The sequence below is a fragment of the Mirounga leonina genome, unplaced genomic scaffold (genome assembly GCF_011800145.1).
Source record: "Mirounga leonina isolate KUSES-001 unplaced genomic scaffold, KU_Mleo_1.0 Mir_150, whole genome shotgun sequence".
NCBI lineage: Eukaryota > Metazoa > Chordata > Mammalia > Carnivora > Phocidae > Mirounga > Mirounga leonina.
The window spans coordinates 29,491,419-29,516,010 of NW_023270374.1; the positions used below are offsets into that span (position 1 = coordinate 29,491,419).

The 24,592-nt window shown below is 49.2% G+C and overlaps 1 protein-coding gene across 1 annotated transcript; it reads left to right on the forward strand.

The window, feature by feature from the left end:
• The first annotated feature begins 1,226 nt into the window (after window positions 1-1,226).
• Window positions 1,227-22,987, forward strand: LOC118011474 (lipopolysaccharide-binding protein-like). Its single transcript, XM_035006302.1, has 15 exons — window positions 1,227-1,516; window positions 2,202-2,316; window positions 3,568-3,696; window positions 4,026-4,181; window positions 7,855-7,918; window positions 10,832-10,895; window positions 11,841-11,932; window positions 12,640-12,816; window positions 14,645-14,704; window positions 14,836-15,006; window positions 17,261-17,328; window positions 18,809-18,854; window positions 19,773-19,836; window positions 20,898-20,974; window positions 21,817-22,987. Exons 1-15 carry the CDS (start codon window positions 1,393-1,395, stop codon window positions 21,847-21,849), a joined length of 1,440 nt encoding a protein of 479 aa, XP_034862193.1. The 5' UTR covers window positions 1,227-1,392; the 3' UTR covers window positions 21,850-22,987.
• Window positions 22,988-24,592: the final 1,605 nt, after the last annotated feature.

The window sequence follows — 24,592 nt, forward strand, 5'->3', positions numbered from 1 at the left end:
CCATTCCTGCCCCTCACCCTACAGTTCCCCGAGCCTTCTGGAATGTGCAAGGCTGCCTCAGGCTTCCGTGCCCTGCCTCATGCTGTTCCCTCTGTCCAGGATACCTTTCCTCTCTGTGACTGTTTGCCAAACTCCTGCAAGTACTTCGAAACCCAGACCAAGCGCCTCTCCTGTCTTGATTGTTCCCTCTCCGGGCTCCCATGGGCCCTAGGATGTAAGCTGTCAAAGCACCTTGGATGTCTTACCCCAGTGGAATTTCATGTTGATTTGAGTCGGAGGAGATTGAAGCTGGCAGGATGCAAAAGAGGGTTGAGAGCCAGACTGCTCGCTGTACGTCTCATTATATGGATTGACTGTTGAGCATCGTGAATGTATTTCCTATCTGAAGAAAATTAAGATATGATACAATACAATAAAAGGATCAATCCAGCAGCTGTGTGGAACACTGCTCTACAACAGACAGGAGTGAATTATTGACACATAAAATACCATGGATTCATCTCAAAAACATAATGCTGCATGAAAGAAGGCAGCCAGCACGGTCAGGACGGGCACTGTATGGTTCCATTCGCACGAAGTTCTAGAACAGGCGAAATGAATGGATGGTCCCAGAAAGCAGGTCAGTGGTTTTCGGGGTAGGAGGTGGGATCAGACATCGGCTGGGAAGAGGCACGAGGCAGATTCTTGGGGTGATGCAAATGTTTTTATCCTGATGACAATGTGGCTACACGGATATATACATGTGTCAAAACTCCTTGAACCGTACACTTTAAAATGTCTGCATTTTATTGCATACACATTATACCTTAATAAAGTTGATTTAAAACAACATAGGCAAGAGAAAAAAATGCAGAGCCTTCCAGAGCCGAGAGTTGCAGAATCCATTTGTCAGGCCATGTGGGCTGACTTGCACATGATCTTGATGGTCTTGCACGGTGTAAGCGGGGACCGGCGGGTTCCAGGGGAGCCAGAGGGCGAGCTCAGCCGGACCTGGGCTGGTGGCAGGTCCAGCTGGAGAGGTGCGTCAGAGCCAGGTTGTGGCTGTAGACAGTGGGGAGTGAATGGAGGTGTTCCGCTAGAAAAAGGTGTTGCAGGGAGGCTCCCAGGACAGCAGAGCTTGGAAGAGGAAGAGCTTGGACGTGGCAGCCCCACTTCCGCTACCCTCAGGCCAGAAATAAAACCTCCAACAATTTCACAAGCAACCTTCTCCCCATCTCAAGTTGCTGAAAATTGGGGCTTCCTCAAAGCCTAGAACCTCCCCGCCCTCTCTCCCAACGGGCTCAGTTCCTCATCTGGCCACTGGCTTTATAAGCTCCCCGGCCCTGCTGCCACCTTCAGCAAGGGAGGCTCCTACAGAAAGCAACCTCTGCCCAGGACGTTGCTGAGGACAGGATGATGGCCAGACCATACTGTGTGGTAGTCGCCCTATTGCTGCTGGCAGAGGTCTCTGGGTTCAAAGAAGGGGCATCCAATCCTGGGTTCGTGGCCAGAATCACCAGAAAAGGCCTGGAATATGGTAAGGGGGGGGCGGGTGTCAGCCATTCCTCTGGTGTCCACCGTTGCCCACCAGAGTGGTGTGGTAACCAGGACAAGGGACCACAGGCTGGGATTCTGCCCCTGCCTGGCTCAGAAGCCTTGGATATGTCCCCCTCTGGGCTGCAGTTTCCTCGTCTTGAGTATCAGAGGTGAAGGACGGGACCAGACCAGCGTTTTCCCCAGGGGGTCCACGGACCACCCTGGAATTGCCGGGACATAAGTTAAAATACAGATTCCAAATATCCGTCTCCTGTCAACTGAAGCTAGGCTTGGGAATCTGCATTGTGAACCTATGGCCCTGGCAACAGTGAAAACCCGAAGGTTTGACCACGCTGCAGGGAATGCGTCCTCAAGAGCCTCACCGTATTGTATCATTGCTTCCATGATCTTGTCGAGTAGATAAACAACGCCTGCCATTTGCCTGGCACTTTGAGTGCATGATCTAATTTAATTCTCACGCTCCGGTTGGTATCATCACTATGACCATTGTACAGTTGGGGGAAGTGAGGCCCAAGGAGTTTAAGAGTCTTGCTTGGGAGCACGCCAAGAGGAAATGGCAAGCCCTACATTCAATCCCAGGCCATGTGATTTCAAAGCCCGGCCCCTCGGCTGTTGGGCTTGGCTGCCTCCCACGGCATGAGCTGCCTCCCACTGTTTCCCCTCAGCCCGCCGGTTCGGAGTAGCCATCCTGAAGAAGGAGCTGTCCACAATCAAGTTGCCTGATTTCTCAGGAAGCTTCAAAGTCGGCTGGATTAAAAGTGTGAGCTATGACTTTTACAGGTACGATCTCTATTCTCCACCGTAGGGGCAGTGGAGGAGGCAGAATGGGGGCCTGGGTTCCTGGGGGAGGGGGATAAGCATGGAATCATCACTTGGATTAAAGGCAAAAGGATCATGACCAGCTCTTGTGGGGCTTCTGGAAGGTGCTATATGTTTCTTGAATCATCAGGATGGGAGGGAGAGCCTTAGAAACCATTCACAGGCCCTGAGGTCAGTCCTGCAGAAACTAGCCGTAGATTTTTGCTCTGCCAGAGACCCCTGGCTACTCTCCTGATTGCCCAGATGAGGGACCTGCTTGAGATACACTATCCATCCCTCCAAAGCCTTTTAAGGGTCTGTAATGAAGGACTTTTAAGTTTTTCTGGAACCTGTACATACTTTATTTGCATACTGCTTCTTGAGGATAGCATCCACACATAACCCTAGTGAGGAATAAAGCAGCTGGCCTCCTGGTCCTGGTGAACCAGTCCCAGCTCCTCATCTCCCTCCCCATAAGGCTTAACTGACCTTGATCTCCCTGTAGCTTTTACACAGTCAATCTTAGAGTCTTCACACCTTACTCTTTCTTTAGCCATTCCTTGATTGCATGGATTTTTCTTCCCCAGGCCCCTAAGGGTCCATAATAGGTTTTGGGGGATCATTTATTCATCCCTGATAGAAAAGACTCCCTCTTGGAATCCTCCCAAGTCTCTCAGGATAATTTCCTGAAGGCAGTGAGCAAAAAAGAGCTACTTTAAATTTGCACACACACACACAATACCCAGGCCATGCCACTTAGAGGTCAAGGGCCCTTCCCACAGCCCTAGAGCATCCCTTGCTTCTGGTTTTCACATTAGGCCATGGTGGTTTGTTAACACGTCCAGGTCTACCACCAGCTGTGAGCTCTTCAAGGGCAGGATCTCAATGGATGTTTGTTGAGTGAACTAATGAGGGTTGATGCAACAAGAGCCACGAACTCAAATGGCCACAAGTAGGGGCTGATGTAGATGAGTGTACCAGGCAGGGTGACTATACCCATCACGGACCAGCCAAAAAAGCGGAATCCACACAAGGAATTTCAATGGGGGGAATCTAATACAGGGAATCTTCCTGAAAGGTGTTAGAACAACCAAAAAGCCAAATAGCAAACACTGAAGCCCAGAAATTAGCAACAACAGAAAGTCACTAACAACTCTAGAGCCAGAGAGTTCGCTCGGAAGACTAACACGTGCCTGGCTTTTCTGGGTTTGATATTCTGCCTTCCTTCCCCAGACTGAAGATCCATTGCTTTGAGCTCAGGAACTCGGATTTGAGGCTGCGCCCAAGGCAGGGGGTCAGAGCCTCCCTGTCCAATAACTACGTGTTTGTCAGTGGGAACTGGAAGGTGAAAAAGGCTTTCATGTGAGTAGTACTTGGGTTAGGATGTCTCTCGATCAATCTACAAAGGAACCAAATCTGACCATCTCCATGCCTCCATTTATTTATCTGTAAAATAGGATTAATAACAACCCACCTCATTGATGCATGTGGATTAAGTAAAATAACAGATGTGAGGCATTTAGCAGTTTGCTTTTCCAGCACACAGAAGATGCTTAATAAATGTTGGCTGCAAAGTAGAGGTTAAGTTAGGATACACAGCTAGTTAGTAGGGAACTGGGGACTGGTCTTTTGGCTTCTCTTTCGGGAGGTGACTGATTATACACCATTTGCTTCCCGTAACTCCCAACCAGCACCCTAGATGGTACTTTCGATGTGAATGTGGACGGCATTTCCATCTCAGTCTCTCTGAACTTGGGCAAGGACCAGTCTGGACGGCCCACTGCCTCCGTGTCCCACTGCCACAACTCCATTGGCCACATCAGCGTTGACATTTCCGGACAGCTAAGGTAAGCGACTCCATGCACTTGCTGGAGATCGTCAGAGACGCCTCGGCATCCGGCTCACCCAGGGATGCTCCTGATGGGGCATAAGAGCAAGATTTAAGGTGCATCAAGATCAGAGGTCAGCCAACTAAAGGCCTACAGGCCAAACCAGTCTGTGTCCTGTTTTCATAAATAAAGTCATTGGAGCATGGCCACGCTCATCTTCTCACATGCCGTCTGCGACTGCTTTAGTCTACAACAGCAGAGTGGGGTAGCTACAACAGAGACCATGTGGTCTGCAGAGCCCAAAATATTGACTGTCTGGCCCTTTAAGAAGAAGTCCGCTGGGGCACCTGTGTGGCTCTGTCGGTTGAGCATCCGGCTCTTGTTTTTTGTTTTCAGCTCAGGTCATGATCTGAGGGTTGTGAGATTGAGTCCCGCATCGAGCCCCATGTCAGGCTCAGCGCTCAGCACAGAGTCTGCTGGAGATTCGCTCTCTCCCTCTCCCTTTGCCCTTCCTGGGGTGGTAATAGCTCCCTACTCTCAGCGGGGGGGCGGGGGGCAAACAGAACAAATAGCCAATTGCCTCTTTGCTGGACATGTATTTGCTGGGTGACCGTGTTGTGGGGAGAAATGTCAGCAGAAAGGTGGGGTCCTCTAATCCTGTCCGTTTCAGGGGAATTTGTATTCTGGGGAACCCAGAGACTTAGCTGCGCATTTACTCAACTGACAAATGTTTTCTGCACAACGCGAGAGCCTTTGAACTCAAGGCTGCCATTTGGAAAAGGAAACTTTTAGTGGAGACTGGATAGCTTGACACCACTGTGCTGTTTTAACTGGGTGAGCGTAATGCCCCGTTTCTCAGAGGCAAAGCCATGAAATTCTGTGTGGGTAACACCCATACACACACACACAGACAGACAGTGGAAATGGACACAGCGGGGGCCAGAAAAACATTTTCACTAGTTTGTTAGGGTGGTGATAGCCGCATAGTTGGGAGCTATTGCTATGGACACAGAAGCATGAACACCCAGGGTCCGGACCAAAATAGGGAATTGCTAGCCTTAGCCATTCAGTTAACACATATTTATTGATGCCTATTATTTGTCAGATCCTGAGCTAAATGCTAGGAATATAAGGTGATGCAAAAGAGACAGGGTCCCTACCTTGGTGCAATGTATATTCTAGTGGGGGAAGGAGACATAAAGTATGGGAAGATATATTTGATTATCTTCAACATAGTTGTGATAACATGCTTATAAGGAGAGAGTCCAGATGTTATGAATGTAGAGGGTTTACCTAACATTTGGAGCAGAGACAGCTTCTTCAAGGAAAGGATATCTGAAATGAGCCTTGAATTTTAGCACAAGAGGAGGAGGGGAGAGCTTCTCTGGTGGAGGAAGAAGCATGTGCAAAGATCCTGAGGCATGAAAAGCCTGGGCTTCCCAGGAAGCAAGCAGAGGTCAGTGTACCTGACGGGGTGGTGGTTAATTAGAAAAAGTGAAGAGAATAGTCAGGAGCCAAACTCTAGTCTTTATCCTGAAGTGAGGCAGGGGGAAGCCACTGGAGGATTTTAAGAAAGGCAGGGATATAATCAGATTGGCTCCAGTAAAAGATCACTTCCTTTAGAGGAGATTAGAGCAGGGCAGAGTGAGTGGAGGGAGACCCAAGAGGGGAAAGGCAGTTGTCCAGGCGAGACGTGATGATGCTCCAGGGGCAGGTGATGGCAGCAGAGGTGGGGGGAAGTGCCTGAGGCACATTTAGGAGATTGGACTGAATTTGGGCAACAAGAGGAGGAATGGGGCCAGGGTGACTTCATGTAGCCTGTGATCCATGGAAAGTTTCCTACTGCTTCAATCTGTTCTACTTCAGCTCAATGTTGGAAGGGTACCCAGAGATGTTGGAGGGGACAGACTTTTCTAGAAGCAACACCCCCACCAACAGCTGTCAGGGACTCCAGCCATGGTCTCTAAAGTCGGGGTCATTCAGATCCACCCAGGGTCCAACATTCAGCCAGTCTATGAGTCTTGGGCTGATTCAGGGCACAGAACCCTGGAAAGTTCAAGATGTTTTCTGCAGAACGCCAGAAAATACTTGCGTCCAATTTTACTGCATGTATTTATAATATACATACATTTATAATGCACATCCCTCAATCAGCAAGTATGGAATGGTAAAGAAAAATTTGTGGGAGAAGAAAATTTTACCAGACGTAATTCCACTAACTTAGTTCACTTATTTCCCACAACCTCTTACCGTCACCCCAGTTGAGAACAGTGTGCAATGTCTTTTCTGGGCCACGATTCTCACCGAGTGCTATCTGTGGTGGGGAAGAGCTTCTGAGGGCAGCTTTACCTGAAGTGGGTTAGACTCACATCATGCGCTCCATGAGCTTATTCACCAGCGTCCCCTCAACACCTAACTCAGTGCTCAGCTGGTTGGAGGAGCTCAGTAAATGTTTGTTGAATGAATGAGTGACTACTTGCTAAGCTGCCAGGTAGGTTGTTCTGTGGATTTTGTAGGTTATAAAGAATAGGCCTGACTTCGCTTCTTTCTCTTTAATGAGGTATAAATGACATATAGCACCACAGTAGTTTCAGGTATACGACACAATGATGGGACACTTGTAGATACTGTGAAATGATCAACCACAATAAGTCTCATTAACATCTGTCACCAGGGGCACCTGGGTGGCTCAGTCGTTAAGCTTTTGCCTTTGGCTCAGGTCATGATCGCAGGGTCCTGAGATCGAACCCCGCATCAGGCTCGCAGCTAGGCGGGAAGCCTGCTTCTCCCTCTCTCACTCCCCCTGTTTGTGTTCCCTCTCTTGCTGTGTCTCTCTCTGTCAAAAAAATAAAATCTTTTAAAAAAATAAAAATAACATCTGTCACCATGCATAGTTACAAAATTTGTTTATTGTGATGAGAACATTTTAAGATCTACTCTTAGCAACTTCCAAATATGCAATACAGTATTATTAACTGTAGTCACCAGGTTGTATATCCCATCCCCAGGACTTATTTATGTATAACTAGAAGTTTGTACCTTTTGACCTCCTTCACCCACTCCGGTCCCTGCCCCTGCAACCACCAATGTGTTCTCTGTATCTATGAGCTTGGTTGTTGTTGGTTTTTTTTAGACTCCACATATAAGTGAGATCATGTGATATTTGTCTTCCTCTGTCTGACTTATTTCATTTAGCATAATGGCCTCAAGGCCCATCCATGTTGTTGCAAATGGTAAGATATCCTTTTTTATGGCTGTCTAATATTCCTCTGTGTGTGTGTGTGTGTGTGTGTGTGTGTGTGTGTGTAGCACATTTTCTTTATCCTTTCATCCATTGATGAACACTTAGGTTGTTTCCATATCTTGGCTATAATAAATAATGTTGCAGTGAACATGGAGTTGCAGAGATCTTTTCAAATTAGCGTTTTCATTTTCTTCTAATAGCTACCCAGAAGTAGAATTGCTGGATCATATGGTAGTTTTATTTTTAATTTATTGAGGATCCTCCACACTGTTTTCCATACTGGCTGCACCAATTGACATTCCCACTAACAGCATACAAGAGTTCCCCATCTGGTTGGGTCCCTTCATGGGATAACATGGGGGAAGGTCAGATCCGTAGGTAGCCCTCCCTTTGGGAGTCCTAGTTAATCATAAAGTGGATCCTGATCCTCTTTCCTCTTTCTTCCAGCTGGATCCTGAACCTCTTCCGTGAAAGAATTGAAAACAATTTCAAAAATATCTTGGAACAAAAGGTAAACAAAAGGATAAGTAGATTTGTGATTAATACAAGGATCATTGGCATGTACATATTTGATATTTGGAAACAGCCTTGTCTCTTCAGTACACTGTCAATTGAATTTGCTTAGTAAAACTTGCTTCATTCATGGTGCAAAGGCCCACTTCAAGGCTTTCCCAAGTTTGTATGACCACATATGCTAAACTGGCATTTGGAACTGGCAGAGTGTTTGATATCTAGTTGTAGATAATGTTACAGAGTTGCAGAGAAGTGACTTTGGATCCCTCCCTCACACCATACACAAAATCAAGTCCAGGTGGTCTAAGGATTTAAATGCCAAAACAAATCCAAAACTTCTTAGGAGAAAATCTAGGATATCTTTCTCACTTTGAGGAGAGGAAAATATTTCTTAAATAAGACTGCCCCCCCGCCAAATGCACCGTACTGAGAACAATAGTGGGGCTGGCCTCTTACCTCTGGAAAAAGGCTTAGAGGCAAAGAGTGCCTCTTCCATTTACCTGGTGTGTGTCTTTGGGCACACTGATGGACCCCCTGGAGCCTCACTCTACTCATTTGTAAAATGGGGACAAGGACCCCTACCTTGAAGGGGGCTGGCAAGGATTTGATGCGATAACCACTTAGCAGCACCTGGCACACAAACTGTGCTCAGAGCACTCAGCAGTACTGCAGTCATTTCTTCACCACGTTTCCCCTCCTAGAATCTTCGCTCTTGCCCACATGGGTTCTGCTGTCATGGGTTTAAATCTCAGCTCTGCCCCTTTGCTGGCTGTGATGCCGTGATTAACTGGCTTACCATCTCTGAGCCTTGGGATTCTTGTCTGTAGAACAGGAAGAATGACGGCATCTACCCTGCAGGGCTGTTGGGAGGACTGTATGACATCATACACTCAGGCACTGACGAGTGCCTCATACAGAGGAAGGACAGAGTCAATGGCGCGAGGTTATTTGCGTTGTCATTTATGCCCCAGTAGCCCTGGGCAACGGGCTGAGGCCAGAGGCAAACGGTGGTCTCTGCCCTACAAATATAGGAAACATGGTCCAGAAAACTCTGGATACCTTGTGTCCATGGGGGATGGGGTGGGTGTCAGAGACGCTGAGCCCGAGGAGTTGTCAGTTTCAGGGGATGGGGGCTCTGACTGTGGCCTTCACGGGGCTGAGAGTGCGAAGAGAGCTATGAAGAGAGAGAGGACCTCTGACCAGGGGACTTGGGCTGATGAAGTCAGGCCCCCGAAGGGCTGGCGGCCTGGGTGGCGCTGCCCTTACCTTGTGCCCCAGGAGAGGCCAGGTCAGGCCCACCTGACACAGGCTGGCTTGGTGTTTGCACAAAACATCGGTTCCCAAAGTGGGGAAGCTTCCCCCAAAAGAAGTGTTGATTTTTTTTTATATTATTTTTTTAAGATTTTATTTATTTATTTGAGAGACAGAATGAGATAGAGAGAGCATGAGAGGGGGGAGGGTCAGAGGGAGAAGCAGGCTCCTCGCTGAGCAGGGAGCCCGATGCGGGACTCGATCCCGGGACTCCAGGATCATGACCTGAGCCGAAGGCAGTCACTCAACCGACTGAGCCACCCAGGCGCCCAAAAGAAGTGTTGATTTTAAGTGATGTGGAGCTTTGGTACTGCATCATGCAGAATGACAGAATGAACAAGCCATCGCCTTTGCAGTCCTTTTTCTCTTTCTTTTTCAGTTTGGGAAGTTTCAGTTTGGGGCCGATGTAGCCTAAACACTTTTAACAAAAAAAGGGGCATTATCCAACTAGGCAACCCTATCTAGTCTGGCTTCCGGGACGCTTTTTCAGTCTCTTGTATTCTTTTTACCCCCAGTTATATCGTGTTTATGCCAAGGGATGCCAGTTTTCCGTTGACAAGTGATATAAAGTTCCTGTATTTTTTTTAAATTTTTTTTTTTAAAGATTTTATTTATTTGACACAGAGAGAGACAGCCAGAGAGGGAACACAAGCAGGGGGAGTGGGAGGGGGAGAAGCAGGCTTCCCGTAGAGCAGGGAGCCTGATGCGGGGCTCGATCCCAGGACCCTGGGATCATGACCTGAGCCAAAGGCAGACGCTTAACAACTGAGCCACCCAGGCGCCCCAAGTTCCTGTATTTTTTATTAAAAGAATGTGATTTTTAAAAGGCCACTGGATGTTAAATAGTTGGTAAGTGAATAGGTGAGAAAGGTAAAGTCATAGAGATGGTATAGGAATAGCTGAAGTTAGGAAATCACAAGACAGGGGACTTCTGGGATCTCCCAAGCCAGAACTCTTGATGTACAGAAAAGCAGGTTGGTGGCTGGCTGAGGAATGGGATTCTCCCGAGAACTGTTCTTCTGGCTTTGTTTTGGGGCCCTCTGGTGGCCCTAGTCAGTACTGCCTGCAGACCAGGCACCACGCTCCTTAGGATCCCTTCCTTATTCCCAGATAGCCAGGAGCCTGAACAGGAAAAGGAGAAGGGGCTGAGGAATGAGGTGATGGGGCCTCTGGTTCAAGACCTGCCTCCTACAACTGGAAACTCTCCTGCTTTGCCCCTAGGCTCTCTAATAAATGTGTTTATGTGCTATACTTCTTGCCACTTAGCTGCCAAGATATTGAACTGAGGACCACGACAATAGCAGACCCCAGAGCAGTGCCAACTTGGCCACCATTCACCTTTAATGTGGGTTCCAGAAAAGTCTAGGCACTTAAGCTGGGCCCACGTATGTGGCCCAGCCCAAATGGGACAGTGACCAAGCGCTGTGTGTTGACGGAGGGAGTGGCCTCTTCTCCCTTTCGATGTGCTCTTCCACCCCTCACACACCCGCCTACAGGGTGAGGAGCAAGGCCAGGTTTCCTGGAGGGCGGTGGGGGAGGGGCAGGGCCCAGGAGAGAGGGAGAGGGGAACTCACCTGACTTTGTCCCCCACTTTCGGCAGATCTGCGAAATGGTCAGGAAGTCAACCACCTCTCACCTGGAGCCCTATCTCCGGACTCTGCCAGGTTTGGAGGCCCCCTCCTTTCTCTGGGTGCCATCAGATGCCATGACACCTGCTAGCCCAGACCCATCACCACCATCCTCTCAAGAGCCCCAGGAGAACTTCCCCCATAGAGTACCTCTCCATCCTACGGAGCTGGATTTGGGGTGACCACCTCTCTTGGGGGTCTGTTCTGGAGGTACGGGAGTAAAGCGACTGAGCATCGTGACTCAGAAACATGCTGGGAGCTCGAGGTGGTCAGAGGATGACAAGCACATGGGAGAAGCACGTGTTGGCTCTTTCCTGGCTGCTTTAACAAAACAGGGATGCTCTGAAATCCCTGCGTAAGGCCGGGGATCCTCCCAGCCCTGTCCCTCTGGCTGCCACAGGGACCTTTTACAATCACACATCAGGTCAGGTCTCCCCCTGTTCTTGGAACCCATCGAAGACTCCTCTGACTCTCAGGACACTGAGCCCCGCTTCGAGGGACAAGGCCTTGCATGGTCTGGCAATGTGGCCAGCCACACAGTCCCTATAGGCCTCCAATATTGCTAATTCCTCTAATACACCCTCTATGCTTCTACTATGGTCCTAAGCTACAAGATCTTTACACATGTCATTCTCTCTGCCAAGAATGTCCTTCCCCCACATCCACCACCCTTCACCCAGTCAACACCCACTCCTCCTTCAGATCATCCTTCAGATCACAGCCCAAACAACACTTCCTCTGACTCCCTGTCCGAATCAGGTTGCATTCCCCACCCCCTGTTATATGGTTGACATCATCCTATGGATTTATGCTACCTAATAGAGTTGCTATTTTACATTAATTTGCTCAAGTATTTGATTGTCTTTCCCTTTCCTCCCCATCCCCCACACCCTGGACTGTCAAAGGACAGGGATTCTGACTATCTCACTCAGCTGTTTTATCAGCCCTCTATTCATAACACTTCTCTTCCCTGTTCCACAGTTATCTCAATGATTGATCAGGTTGCCGGCATTGACTACAGTTTAGTCGGTGCTCCCCAAGTGACTTCTCAAGTCCTAGACACACCCTTCAAGGTAAGTTTCTGTGGAGAAAGGACCTAAAAGACTGGCAGAAAATCAGTACTACCTCCCAGAGTTGGCTCCTACCCTCCTTCTCTAATCCATCTGCCCCTAAGTTCCCATCCCAGGCCAGTGTCCACAGCAGCAATAGGAAACTAATATGCCCCCTCTTTATTCCAGTCTCTTCCACAGTTCCCTGGGGACTGAGCAGGTCCGGGAATGCCATCTTCCTCCAATTTTATTTACTTAGCGAACACTTATATGCTTCTTACTATGTGCCAGATGCTGAGTATCTGTACAAACGTTCACTTATATAAATTTTACGCCACCTCTATGAAATAGAAGCCATTAGCATCATCCTCATTCTGCAGATGAAGAGGTTGAGGCACGAGGGAGCTAGGGACCTGCTCAAAGTCCCAGAGCTAGGAAGTGACAGTTAATCTCTAGAGTCCATGCTTTCCACCACCAGGCCACACCCTGAGCCCTGGAGAGCACAACACGTACCTCCCCAGCTGATGCTGTAATGGGGGTTTTCAGGCAGCTGTCAGGGTCTAAATGTTGTGGGACCAGAAGTGGGCCCCAGGCCCACATTCTAGAGAGGAACCACCACCCGGACCACCATGCAGGGCACAGGAGGCTTCCCCAGGCTTCCCCTGGACGCCTCTTCTTGGTACCCTATCTGGTAGGAACCTTGGGTGGGCGATGTGTCCTTCTGTCTCCAGGGTGAATTCTTTGGCCAAAACTGGCACTCCCCAGCCCCCTTCGATGCTCCACCAATCAGGCTGCCCAAGAAACACGACCACATGGTCTACTTTGCTGTCTCTGAATATGTCTTCAACACAGCCAGCCAGATTTACCACCAGGCTGGGCGCATGAACTTCACCATCCAAAACCACCACGTGAGTAGGGGAGGGAGAAGGCTGCGGGGGGGGGTTGGTGGAATCCCAGGAGAGAGCGTCAGGCCGGACTGTAGACCAAGCTTGGGGGTTTTTCAGGAGTCAGAGAAAGAACGTATAATCTGAAGCCTGACAAATATGGGTTCAAATCCAGGCTGTGCGTGTGGATCCCAACAGTGCCTAGTCCCCAGGGATCGTGTGAGAGATTGTCTGATGAGAGCTTGGTGTCTGATGCATGATGCATATTAGCTATTATTGGCAATACATTAAAAAACTACAACAGGTTCTGCGGTATCATATCAGGTCCTCCAAGCAGCAGATGCCACGGCGGCACTAGACTTGGAAGAGATGGAGTAGGGGAGCACCCACGAAGGATAAAGGGGAGAGGAAGGAGGAGTGGGACGGGAGTCCTGAAACCGTGGAGGAGAGGGAAGGCAAGCACACTGGGTAGAAGAGCCGCCCCGCAGGTCTGAGAAGGCTCCGCTCAGCTGAGGGAGGGCACAGAGCAGAGCCTGCTGCTCAGAGGAGCTCCGGAGCAGGCAGAAATTGGACGAGCCCGGCCCAGGCTAAAATCCCGTGCGTGATCTTTCCAGCCTGACCACAGGCAATTGCGAAGCCCTGACCTGGCGGGTCCTCCCGGACTAGACTTGCTGCCAGGCCAGTGCTCAGCTGTGTCTGGAGGGATCTGTGGTCAAGGACTCAAGCCTCCGCCCCATCCCCTCCTCAGGCTGGGGCTGGCGGTGCTCTTAGGCTTATCTGCATGCCAAGCCTAGACACCTCGCTCAGAGGCCTCCTTATGGATGGGGCTTGCTGGGGCCTGGAGGACAGCTTTCTCCAGTCTGACTCGGTACTCAATCCTATTCTACTAGCCCTCCTCCCCCTCCTCCCCCTGAGTCCATAAAACAGCAGGAGCCTTTTCTTTGGGGCTCCTCTGGCAATATGGTGACCACCCCTCCTCCCCTCTGCTGATGCATCTGACGTCACGGGTCCCAGGCCACAGGGGAAACGGAGTAGCGGGGGCCGGTACTCTTTCCTGTTTAGCCTCTTGCTTACACTATCACAATAAGTGAATGAAGGCTTGTGACTTGCAGTTTGGCTCATAGTCTTGATCCTGCCCGTGATCTGACAAAATTCTCCAGTGCTACACCCCGGCTGTGCTCGGTCAGACCCCTTCCTTACACATACACAAAAATTGACTCCAAGAGCGAGGCCCCAGCATGAATGGCTGTCAGCCAACTGCCCTTCTCGCAGGGGACCCCCTGAAGGGAGGTCTGAGCCACGCACCCCCACAGCCAAGCACTATAGGAGCAGCCCAGGTAAAGAGGGGATCTTGAGGGAGGAGAGATCAAGGAAGGTGGGCTGTGTGCAGGTGCAGGCAGGGCTCGCCAAGCTGGGAGGTCAGCAAGTCAGAGGGGCGGGTAGAGAGCAGCACCAGGAAAGAGGGTGAGAAAAGGTTTGGGGGGCAGCCATATCTGGAAGTAGATTCAAAACAGGTTGTGGTGGTTATGAGCTCTCACTGGCTCTTGAGGGGAGTATCCTAAGAAATAATAAATAGCAAAAACTGACAGTAACTAAGTATTTACTGAGATTCCAGGCACTGCGCTTAGCGCTTTACCCATGCACTGTCTCATTCAATCCTTGCCCATGCTGCATGGTGAGTGCTGTGATTATCATCCCCATTTTACAGATGCAGAACCTAACAAAGTTTGCCAACAAGGAGTCAGCTAAAAAATGGCTAGAGTAGGATTTGAACCCAAGCTGTCTGACCTCAAAGTCCACATCTCTAGCTACCATGTCCTGCATCTCAAGTAGCCTCTTGCTTCTACTGCAGATTCCGGGGGACTCTCCAATCCACCTGCACACCAGTTCATTCCGGGCCATTATTCCTCAGGTAAGACCTCTCTGAACACTCATCACAGAGAACTTGACCTAGACCAAATGTGGAGATCGTAGTTGCACATCAGTGAGCTGTGCAGAGACTTTTCTCCTGCCCTCCCCCGAGCCTCTGCCCTCTTTCTCCAGCTGGCCAGGTTGTACCCCAATATGGAGCTAGAGCTTGAGACGTCACCTGCATCAGCTCCATTCCTGACGTTCACCCCTGGGAGTGTGACCTTCACGCCGGTGATAGACATCCAGGTCTTTGCTCTCCTGCCCACCTCCTCTGACCGCAAGCCACTCTTTCAGCTCAGGGTGGTAAGTCTGATCTCTGGGTTACATCTGCCATTGGGTAAGCCCCTCTCTCCACTGAAGGAGAGGGAGACTGATGATGCTGGAGACTACTTCTGCCTGCCCGCAGAGTGAGGGAAACTTGCATTCCTGGCAAGAACAGCCAGGCTTCCCAAGAGCATACTTAATCAAATCATACACTGTCAGAGTTGCAAGAAACCTTAAAAGTCATTCACTCCAGCTAAGTTGGATGATTTTAGCTTATTCACTGTTACATTTGCTATAAAAATGTGTTTAATCTAAAGCATAACTTCTGAAATTGTTATAAATAAAATCATTAAATTACCTTTTTAAAGAAGGTATAACATGTAAAGAACTCTTATGACAGCAATACACTCCAAACTGACTTACACATTCAACACAATCCCTCTCGAAATTCCAGCTGGTTTTTTTGACAAGCCGATCCTAAAATTTATATGTAAATTCAAGGGACCCAGAATAGCCAAAACAATCTTGAAAAAAAAAAAATGAATTGTAGAACTCATAGTTCCCTGTTTCAAATCTTACTATAAGGCTATAATAATCAAGATAGTGTGGTACTGGTGCAAGGATAGGCATACAGATCAACGGACTAGAATTGAGAACCCAGGAATAAATCGCCATATTTATAGTCAACTGATTTTCAACAAGGGGACCAAGACAATTCAGTGGGGAAGAACAAGCTTTTAAGAAATGGTGCTGGGGCAACTGGATATCCACATGCAAAAGAATGAAACCAGACCCCTTCCTTACACATAACACAAAAATTGACTCCAAGTGGACCCGAGACCCAGATGTGAGAGCTAAAACCACAAAACTCTCAGAAAAAAACACAGTACTAAATCTTCATGACCTTGGGTTAGGCAAAGCCTTCTTAGATACAACTCAAAAGCATGAACAAAAAAATTAAAAATGGATAAATTGGATGTCACCAAAGTTAAAAACTTCATGCTTCAAAGGACATAATTTAAGAAAGTGAAAAGACAACCCACAGAAGGAGAGAAAATATTTGCAAATCGTATATATGAGGAGGGACGTGCATCCAGAATATATAAAGAACTCTTACAACTCAGTCATAGAAAAGACAATCTAATTTCAAAATGGGCAAAACACTTCCTCCTATGGGAAGATTGAGTAGATGTCCATTTCCCTCCCTACTCCTGCTGAGAGCAACCCAAAACCTTAAACATTATGTATAAAATAAACAAGAAAACTCTGAAAGGCAGAGAGAAAAAGGTAGATCAGCCAGGGGCCTCCAGATCTAAGGAATAACATGATGATGAGCTCCCTGGGGTTACTTTTTGCCTTGCATATTCCAATTTGGGGCAACCCAGAAACACCAACAGGCATGAACAAAAAAGAGCCCCAATAACATCCTCCTCTCTCTAGCCAAAGGACCAAAAAAGGGGCAACCTCGTAAGATAGAAAACTTGTAGACAATCAATAACTGTGCTACTAAAGCGAAACACCAGAGAAAAAGCTATGGCCCTAACCCCACCCAGGCCAGTAAAGCCTGACTGGGGATCCGAGACTTACACTGGCATGAGGCTGTAACAATATGCCCCAACGTCCCCGCTGGGAGTGTCAGTGGAACAGAGAAAAGAACAAATGAATTAAGATACAGAACAAAAGAAATTATCCAATCTGAATGCATAGCCTGAAAAAATGAACAGAGCCTCAGGGACTCGATGGGACCACAGCAAAAGATCTCATCTTCCTGTCCTCAGAGTCTCAGGAGGGGAGAAACTGGGAGTGGCTGGAGAAAAAGTACTCAAAGACATAATGTCTGGAAATTCCCCAAACTCAATCATCTGGTTCAACCCCACCCCTCGACAGGCCAGGCTTCATCCTCACACCCAGTTGTCAATTGGTGGTGTCTTTAAAGTTCCCTAAGGCTCAGGGACTCTCTGTACTTCTCTTCGTAGCATGCTTCAAAGCTCAGTCATGTTTACTGGTGGACAGCCTCCCTATTCGAATGCTCTGTGTCTTCAGCTTGAGCTTATTTGCCCTTCTTGATGCTTCCATTATAACCTCTAAAACCTTAGCTCACCTTTCCTAAAGTTAGCTGTGGAGTGACCAACATCCCACATCCTCAGCCCACAATCCTTGGGTAGCTGCTTTTCAACCACATGTCCCACATCTGGCCGTGGTTTCTATTTCTGAAGATCTGTCTCCTGGCCTGGGAGCCAACAAGATTTCTACATCCCCTGAGAGTCTGGGTTATCCCCTTTTGCTTTTCTAGACAACGAACGTCTCCGCCACCATCAATGTGAACTCCGACAGGATTGTTGGTTCAGTGACCACAGGAAGGTAAGAGGCCACGGGCAAGGGGAGGAAATGGGGTAGGTTGGGGATAACCCAGCAGCGACCAGAGCAGCTAGCCTGTTCTCTGATAAGGTTGGCATTGACAGAGATCTCCACTGGGGCTGGCTTATCCTCTAATCTGGGTGCCCCTTTGGAGAGGCATATTGACAATGCCTCAGTGGAGGAGATGAACTTCTGCAAAGGGATTACTGAGGAGCCATAATTTGGTTGGAAGACGTGGGGCTTTGCGAGGACATATAAGATTGAGAAAAACCTGTCAGTACTGCATATCAGAAAGGGAGGAGATTTTAGATGGAGGATTAAAGGTGCCCCACGAGCCACTCCTTGCTGCCCGGACACCCAGTCAGCAGGCACATACTCACTCAACCAGGGAGCCAGTGGGCAGGAGGGATTATACCGCCAGCAGGGGCTGTCCTTCTCCGGGGCCCTCATCTGTGCCCCATGTCTCACCCACTCTGGGTGCTGCCCCCGGCTGAGGAACAGGTGCAGTGGGTGCAGAGGAATTAGAGGAGCTAATTCCTGGCCTCAGGGTTAGATACCTGTTGGCTGAGAGAGTGCACTGACTCCATTAAAATGAACATCTCCTTAAGAGATCTTTAAAAAGAGAAGCTAATGGTGAGCTTGTGGGCATTTTCTGGAGGTCCCAGAATTTGAGTTTATGCCTCAGCCTGGCTTGGGGGGTCGGCAGTATCTGAGAGGACAGTAGAGAGCTTGGACTGTGGAGAGACAGCAAAATGAGGAGGACGTAGGAGGACCTCACAAGGTGGTCTTATCAAGGAATTAGCAAAACTACTCTGCCCCATGAGCAGAGAGGAAAAGATCGGTCCAGGGCAGTTAGAATTCCTGAACAAGGGAGCCAGGCCAGCAGCCAAGAGGATCAGTGGGGGGGATTCAGGTTTGGCTTCCATAGTGACAACACCAGAGGTCCCCTGAGTCACTCCGCCTTCCTTCCCTCCAGCGGGTACCAGCTGTTTGCCAGCATCACTCAGGGGCTCTCCCTCCCATTGTTATTGTCTATTCCCACATTATGCAAATAATGCGTGCTCATGGCACAGAAATTGCAAAAGTATTTTTAAAAAATCCCTCATAACCCTGCCACATAGAGACTATCACCACTAATAGTTTCACGTTTCCTTCCAGCCTTTTTTTTTTTATACACTTTTACATCACTGGACGTACAGAGCACGACTTTTTGCATCCCACTTTTTCCGGTTAATATTTATACCATCCTAATGTATTTCAGTTATTGAAGATGCTCAGCAACCATAAGTTGCAACAATGTCACTTCTTCTTAAATCACTGTGCATGCTGAAAGCCTTAGCTGCACAAGCACCCCATTGCAGAGGAACCCTTGGGCGCCCAGCCCCCAGAAATGGCCTTGCCCATAAGCTCTGTACCCCCCACTGGGGTAACTGTGAGGATGCAGCAGGCTTGGGGTGACCCATGCTTCTCTTTCTCCACGCAGTAAGCTGAAATTGGAACTGAAACACTCCAACATCCGTTTCATCAACGTGAGTGCTTTTCTCCCAGCACCTCTTGGGTATCTTCTCCAAACAGGGCTTCAGGGGGCTCCAGGAGAAGCTCCAAGGCCCCCCGAGAAGACTGTGCTGGAGTCTTGCAGAAGTGGACGCCATGTCTGAAAGTTGATCATCTAAGAAGGGCACTGCCTGAGGGCTAACGGGGAGACAGGACATGGACATGAAGAGCATGAGCTTTGAAGGAAGATAGATCTGGGATCTGATACCAGCCATGCCACTTGTTACTGTGTGACCTTGGGAAAATAACTTTTCTGAGCCTCAGTTTCCTTGACTGTAAAATGGGAATACATGATATCTACTTCAACCACTTCCAGTGGGAACTGTAACATGAAACGGGGCAATGGATTTAGGAAGACACTTTGACAAAATTCTTCACACGTAGTAAGCTCTCAGTTTAGGTACTATTGTAATAATAGTGGCCCGGGTGCACAATACCTCACCCAAAGCCCTCAGGGCTGGTGGGCTTCAGAATTAAGAATTTATGAAAGGTAATTTGGAACATGCACCATATGTGATGTAACTCTCCAGCAGGATCTGGGGCAGCACTCTATAATCAGACACATTAATACTTCTGCAACAGAATTTAAAACTATCCACACAAAGTGGAATAAAGAAACACTAAATATCCCCATGGCGATTCAGGTCATATTTTGCCATAAAAGGAGCTTGTACCTACTGATGGAAAATGAAGTCCAGAGATTGGAGTTGAGGAGATTGTGGATAAGGAGCTGTCTACCTGTGGTGGTGACAGTCGCAGTCAACCTGTTTTGTAAGTGGGTTGGCATGTCGGTGTTTCTGGAGGCGGGGGGCCAGCGAGACGTTGTTCCCTCAGACTCCTGTTTTCATGCATGTCTCGTTTGCTCCCTTTACTCTGCCCGCCCCCCACTCCAGGTGGAGCTGATGGAAGCCATCCTCAATTACTACGCACTCCACACATTATACCCCTCTCTCAACGGTAAGAATAGCTGCTACTGGGGCGCCTGGGCGGCTCCGTCGGTTCAGTGTCTGACTCTGTTTTGGCTCAGGTCATGGTCTCGGGGTCCTGGGATCTAGCCCCGCGTCCAGCTCCGCGCTTAGTGCAGGGTCTGCTTGGGATTCTCTCTCTCTCCCTCTCCCTCTGCCCCTCCCCCTGCTTGCGTGCGCTCTCTAAAATAAATAAAATAAAATCTTAAAAAAAAAAAAAGAATAGCTGCTACTGACCACCCCGTGCAAACGTTCAATTCTACCCTTTCTATAGGATTCATGGATCAGTCAGTCAGTCAAGCTGAGCCCCTCTTCTGCCCTGGCTAGGGTCCTGGCAATCCTGCCCTCATAGAGCTTACGCTCTGTTGGGACGGGAGACATGTAACAGGCAGTGACAACCAGTGTGATAAATGCTGTGACAGGAAGCACAGAGGGCTGCAGGAGCTAGGAGGGGGCACTGAACATGACTCCGAGGTCGGTCCAGACTTCCAGGAGGCGAGGGTCAAGTTGAGTCCAAGCACAGGGAGTTAGGCCAAGGGAGGGGCATTCCAAGCTGCACCTGGAGAACACCTGGAGTTAGTACCCCTGGGTTCTGGTACAGGTTAGGTCACTGATTTGCCAGGTGACCTTGATGGAAATAGTGCTTGGCACGGTGGCTGCCCAAGAACCCGGCTGGCCTCCTCCCATGCCAGGACCTTCTCCGCCCGGCCTCATCATCTGCCTTTTACCACATGAGATAAGAGCAGGGCAGTTGTCCTGGAAAAGACAAAGGGGGGGAGATAGTGGTCCTCGGGATGAGTGTCTGGTCAGAAGCACTGCATGCCCCATCCCAGGCCCCTTTGGCTGGGGGAGACTAGCTGTCCACATCTGTCCCCTCCTGAAGAAGCTGCATTTACCAGGCATTCTCAACTCCATGCCCCCCCCCCAACAGAAAACCAGCCCTGAATCCAATAGCGGATCACATTTCGAAGTAGCCTGCCCTCTCACTGGCCATGAGCATGTGTCCCCAGCCTTCCCCGTCCAGCCCGTGTCTCTCTGCTCTTTATCTTCCAGCAAAGCTTGAGGAGGGCTTCCCTCTCCCTCTGCCCAGGGACACCCACCTCAACAGTTTGGAGCTCCGAGTCCACGAGGTCAGTGAGACATGGGGTCTGGGTGGGGAGCTCTAAGACCTTCTGGGAGGGCTGCTTCGGAGCTGGTAGCATTAGGGGGAGCCCCTGACTCCCACTCACATCCTGGACCTAATGTTCATCGGAAAAAATATTTTTGTTTTGAATCTTGACTTCCACGTAAGCTCGGTTTCCAGTAATTCAGTTCAATCACGTCAACTGAATATCAACAGTGTGCAGGGCCCGTTAGCCAAGTGTGGCAGGAAGGGGTCAGATTAGATGCACCACTTCTGGGTTAATGAGCCAGAAGCTCCTGGGTGGTGTGAGAGGGTCCAAGGGGCCACCAGTCAGCCTTACCACCTGCGGCAGCAAGGCCTGGTCCTGGAGCAAAACTGACCAGGCCTTTTAGGGCAAGCAACACATCAGGAGCAGGGACGGGGACAATGACAGTTCACTCTATAACTCCAGAGGTACCAACGTCTTCACTGTCCATAGCATATTCTAGGGTAATCCTGGGCTACATCCTCATAAATTAATGATGTGAGGGGAGTAAATTCAGGCAGCACCCAGACGTGCATTGTTCTCCTGGGAGAAACAACTTTTGGAAGAGGACAGTGACATTCATGTGTGTCTTCCAGACATCAGACTATTGGGAAATGCAAATAAATTCCCGGGGTCAGGCAGCTAAGAGGGACAGAGTTTTCTAAAGGCCTCCCAGGCCTGAAGGCAGGGTTTTTGCACTGACCTGCTTTTCGGGTCAAGTGAGAACTTGCCTCTCCCACTGAAGCTTTCTCTTTCAGGAAACTCCTGTCCTCTGCAGCTCAGAAAATGATCTTTCTTGTCTGTCCTTTTTGCCTCCTCTCCAGAACTTCTTGCTCTTGGGGGCCAACCTTGATTAGGCTGAACACTGAGGAAGGAGCAGCGTGGCTAGAGGAGGGGATGACACCACAGCTGGGCCTGCCCCTGCCCCTGGGGGGGTCCGGAGGTTGCGGTCACTCTGCCTCCACTCCCATGAGGACCTCCTCCACGTGGACACTCATCACCGGGGATCCTGGGATACCCGAACACACGCCTGACCGTGGGACGCCTTCCCCACCTTTCTCCTCCTCCTTCCTGTGCCCTTTCCTGTCCCCTTCACAGCTGTCCTTAGCCTTACTCTGGGCAGCCTCTAGAATAAACTTCAGTGAGCCGTGTCCAGTCACCACAGAGCTCAAAGCACCCTGCTCAGCATTAAACATGAGCTTAGTCGTACGTGTCCTTTGTTGTGGTTACAGGAGCAGAAGTGAGACAACGTGCGCTTAAAGCCTTGTGTTGCCATGTCCTTGGTGCATAATATTTATCGAGATGGGAGCAGAGACCACCCAGCCGCTATATGAGTTCCACATTTATTCAACAAACCTCGATCTCAATTTGCTAGTTGATTGTTCGGCACTGGCTTCTGTCTCTGGGCTTGGTGCTGCAGGAGGAGGGGGTCAAAGAGAAGAAAACACATGGTCTCTGCCTTCACCGAGCTTACGGCCAAAAACGGGGGCCGGAAGACTTTTTCTATAAAGGGCCAGAGAGCAGATCTTTTAGGTTTTTACCACACATCTAGTCTCCGTCGGGAATACCCCTCATGGCCGCTGTAGCAGAGAACAGCCAGCCAGTGAGCAAGTGGGCATGGCTGTGTCCCAATAAAACTTGGTTTGCAAAAACAGGCAGCAGGCCAGATCCAAGCCACGGGCCACGCTGTGCCCACCGGTGGTCTAGAAGAACAAACAGGGGGCGCCTGGGTGGCTCAGTCGTTAAGCGTCTGCCTTCGGCTCAGGTCATGATCCCAGGGTCCTGGGATCGAGTCCCACATTGGGCTCCCTGCTCTGCAGGAAGCCTGCTTCTCCCTCTCCCACTCCCCCCCTTGTGTTCCTGCTCTCGCTATGTCTCTCTCTGTCAAAAAAATAAATAAAATCTTTAAAAATAAATAAATAAATAAATAGAAGAACAAACAGGATTTATGCCGTGAATACAAGCCTGGTTTTCAATTAGGAGATGTGCTAACCTATCCTACCTGGTCACAAGAGTAATAAAGAGCACAAGCTGGAGGCAAGTCTGGCCTGCTTTCAAATCATGGCTCCCTCTCCTTGGCTCTCTGCGATTTATGAAATCTCTCTGAACCCCTGGAATCTTCAGTTTTAATATAGCACAAGCAGTGGCCAAGGACCATGCCACCCGGAGCCCCCTGCTCAACCTTAAACGTGTCGAATGACTTCGTTGTACTTGTAATTTGACGTCATGACATGGGGAAGACGGGAGGTTGAAAGAAATTATTTGGAAAGTGCTCAGGGCGAGTCTTGGCCCATGCTGCTCCAGATCAATAAACTAGCGCTGTCATCCTCATCCACTCCTCATTATTAAAGACCCCTTCATATACTAGGAGTCGGATGACAGATTATCAAATTTAAAAAAATCTGTCTTGCACCATCCACCAAAATCATACCTATGATGAGATCACAGAGGTGTTGCGTTTTTTTATCTTGGAAGGCCCAGGAAATGAGCCAGGAATGTCTGATGACCTTGGCCAGACTTGGCCAGGAAAACCCAAGGTGTCTAAAAGTGAAGACGCGAGACGGTCAGCCGGGACAGTGGAAGAGAATGAACCGAAGTGAAACATTATCCTGGAATGCTCAGTTAATTATGAGAGTTATGATTTTCCCTGTAGATTATTCTATGTCCTCTGTTGCCCTAATCATCGGCTGTTGGAGAGCAACTAGCAATTGTCCATCCTCCTCCTCTGCCCCTTCCTTCTCTGTTTCTGCAACCTCACACCCATTCTCCTTCCTCCGGGAGAGCACGGTGCCAGGCTCACCCCTGAGGCATGCCTGCTCCCATCTTCCCCTGCGGGTGTGCAGGGTTGCCACAGACGGTCACGCAGGCTGTGCACTGTACAGCTCTTGGGAGCACCATTCACATCGTGGTCTGCAGCCGAGATGCAGAGATGGTGAGACATGCCATAGGAGAGGCTTGATTTAAGCCAAGGTTCCTCAACCTCAGCATGATGGACATTTAGGCCAGATAATTCTTTGCTGTGAGGGGCCATCCTTTTACATTGTAGGATATTTAGCAGCTCTCAGGCCTCTACCCACTAGATAGTGGCACACCCTCCCCCACAATGGTGCCCACCAAAAACGTGTCCAGACATTGCCAAAAGCCCCCTGCGGTGGGTAAAAGAGCGCCGTGTTAAGGACCGCTGACAAAGGAAAGATGTTCTCCCAGCATATCCTACTCTGGTGAGGGCCCTATGTTAGCCCATCCTGGGGGAAGACAGAAAGTTCCAACCTTGCCCCAAAGGGGCTGGTCTCACTAATAAAGCCACCGGAGAGTATCTTAAGGGCAAAGCCCTTGTGGATTTTTTCTAGCCCCAAGATGTACTCTAAGTAGAAGATAGCTGAACTTGCTGAGAGCCAAACGTGTGCCAGGCTAAACAGAAATCTAGGTTTTACAAGAAGTGTGGGGACTCTCCAAGAAGCACGGCCCTGGACCACAATGTTTGTGCCACCGAAGCATGAAAGCTCCAAAGACACCTGGAGATTTTCTAATTGTCAAAGCTTTATTCATAAACTTGACCTTTTTCATTAAAAAAAAAAAAAAGCTGTCTGCCTTGACTGG

Excerpts from the sequence above, each read along its gene's own strand:
- LOC118011474 (XM_035006302.1), top strand. The coding sequence starts at position 1,393 with ATGATGGCCAGACCATACTGTGTGGTAGTCGCCCTATTGCTGCTGGCA. Across the intron at positions 7,919-10,831 it reads AAAATATCTTGGAACAAAAG|ATCTGCGAAATGGTCAGGAA; the intron begins GTAAACAAAAGG and ends CACTTTCGGCAG. Across the intron at positions 20,975-21,816 it reads TGGAGCTCCGAGTCCACGAG|AACTTCTTGCTCTTGGGGGC; the intron begins GTCAGTGAGACA and ends CCTCCTCTCCAG.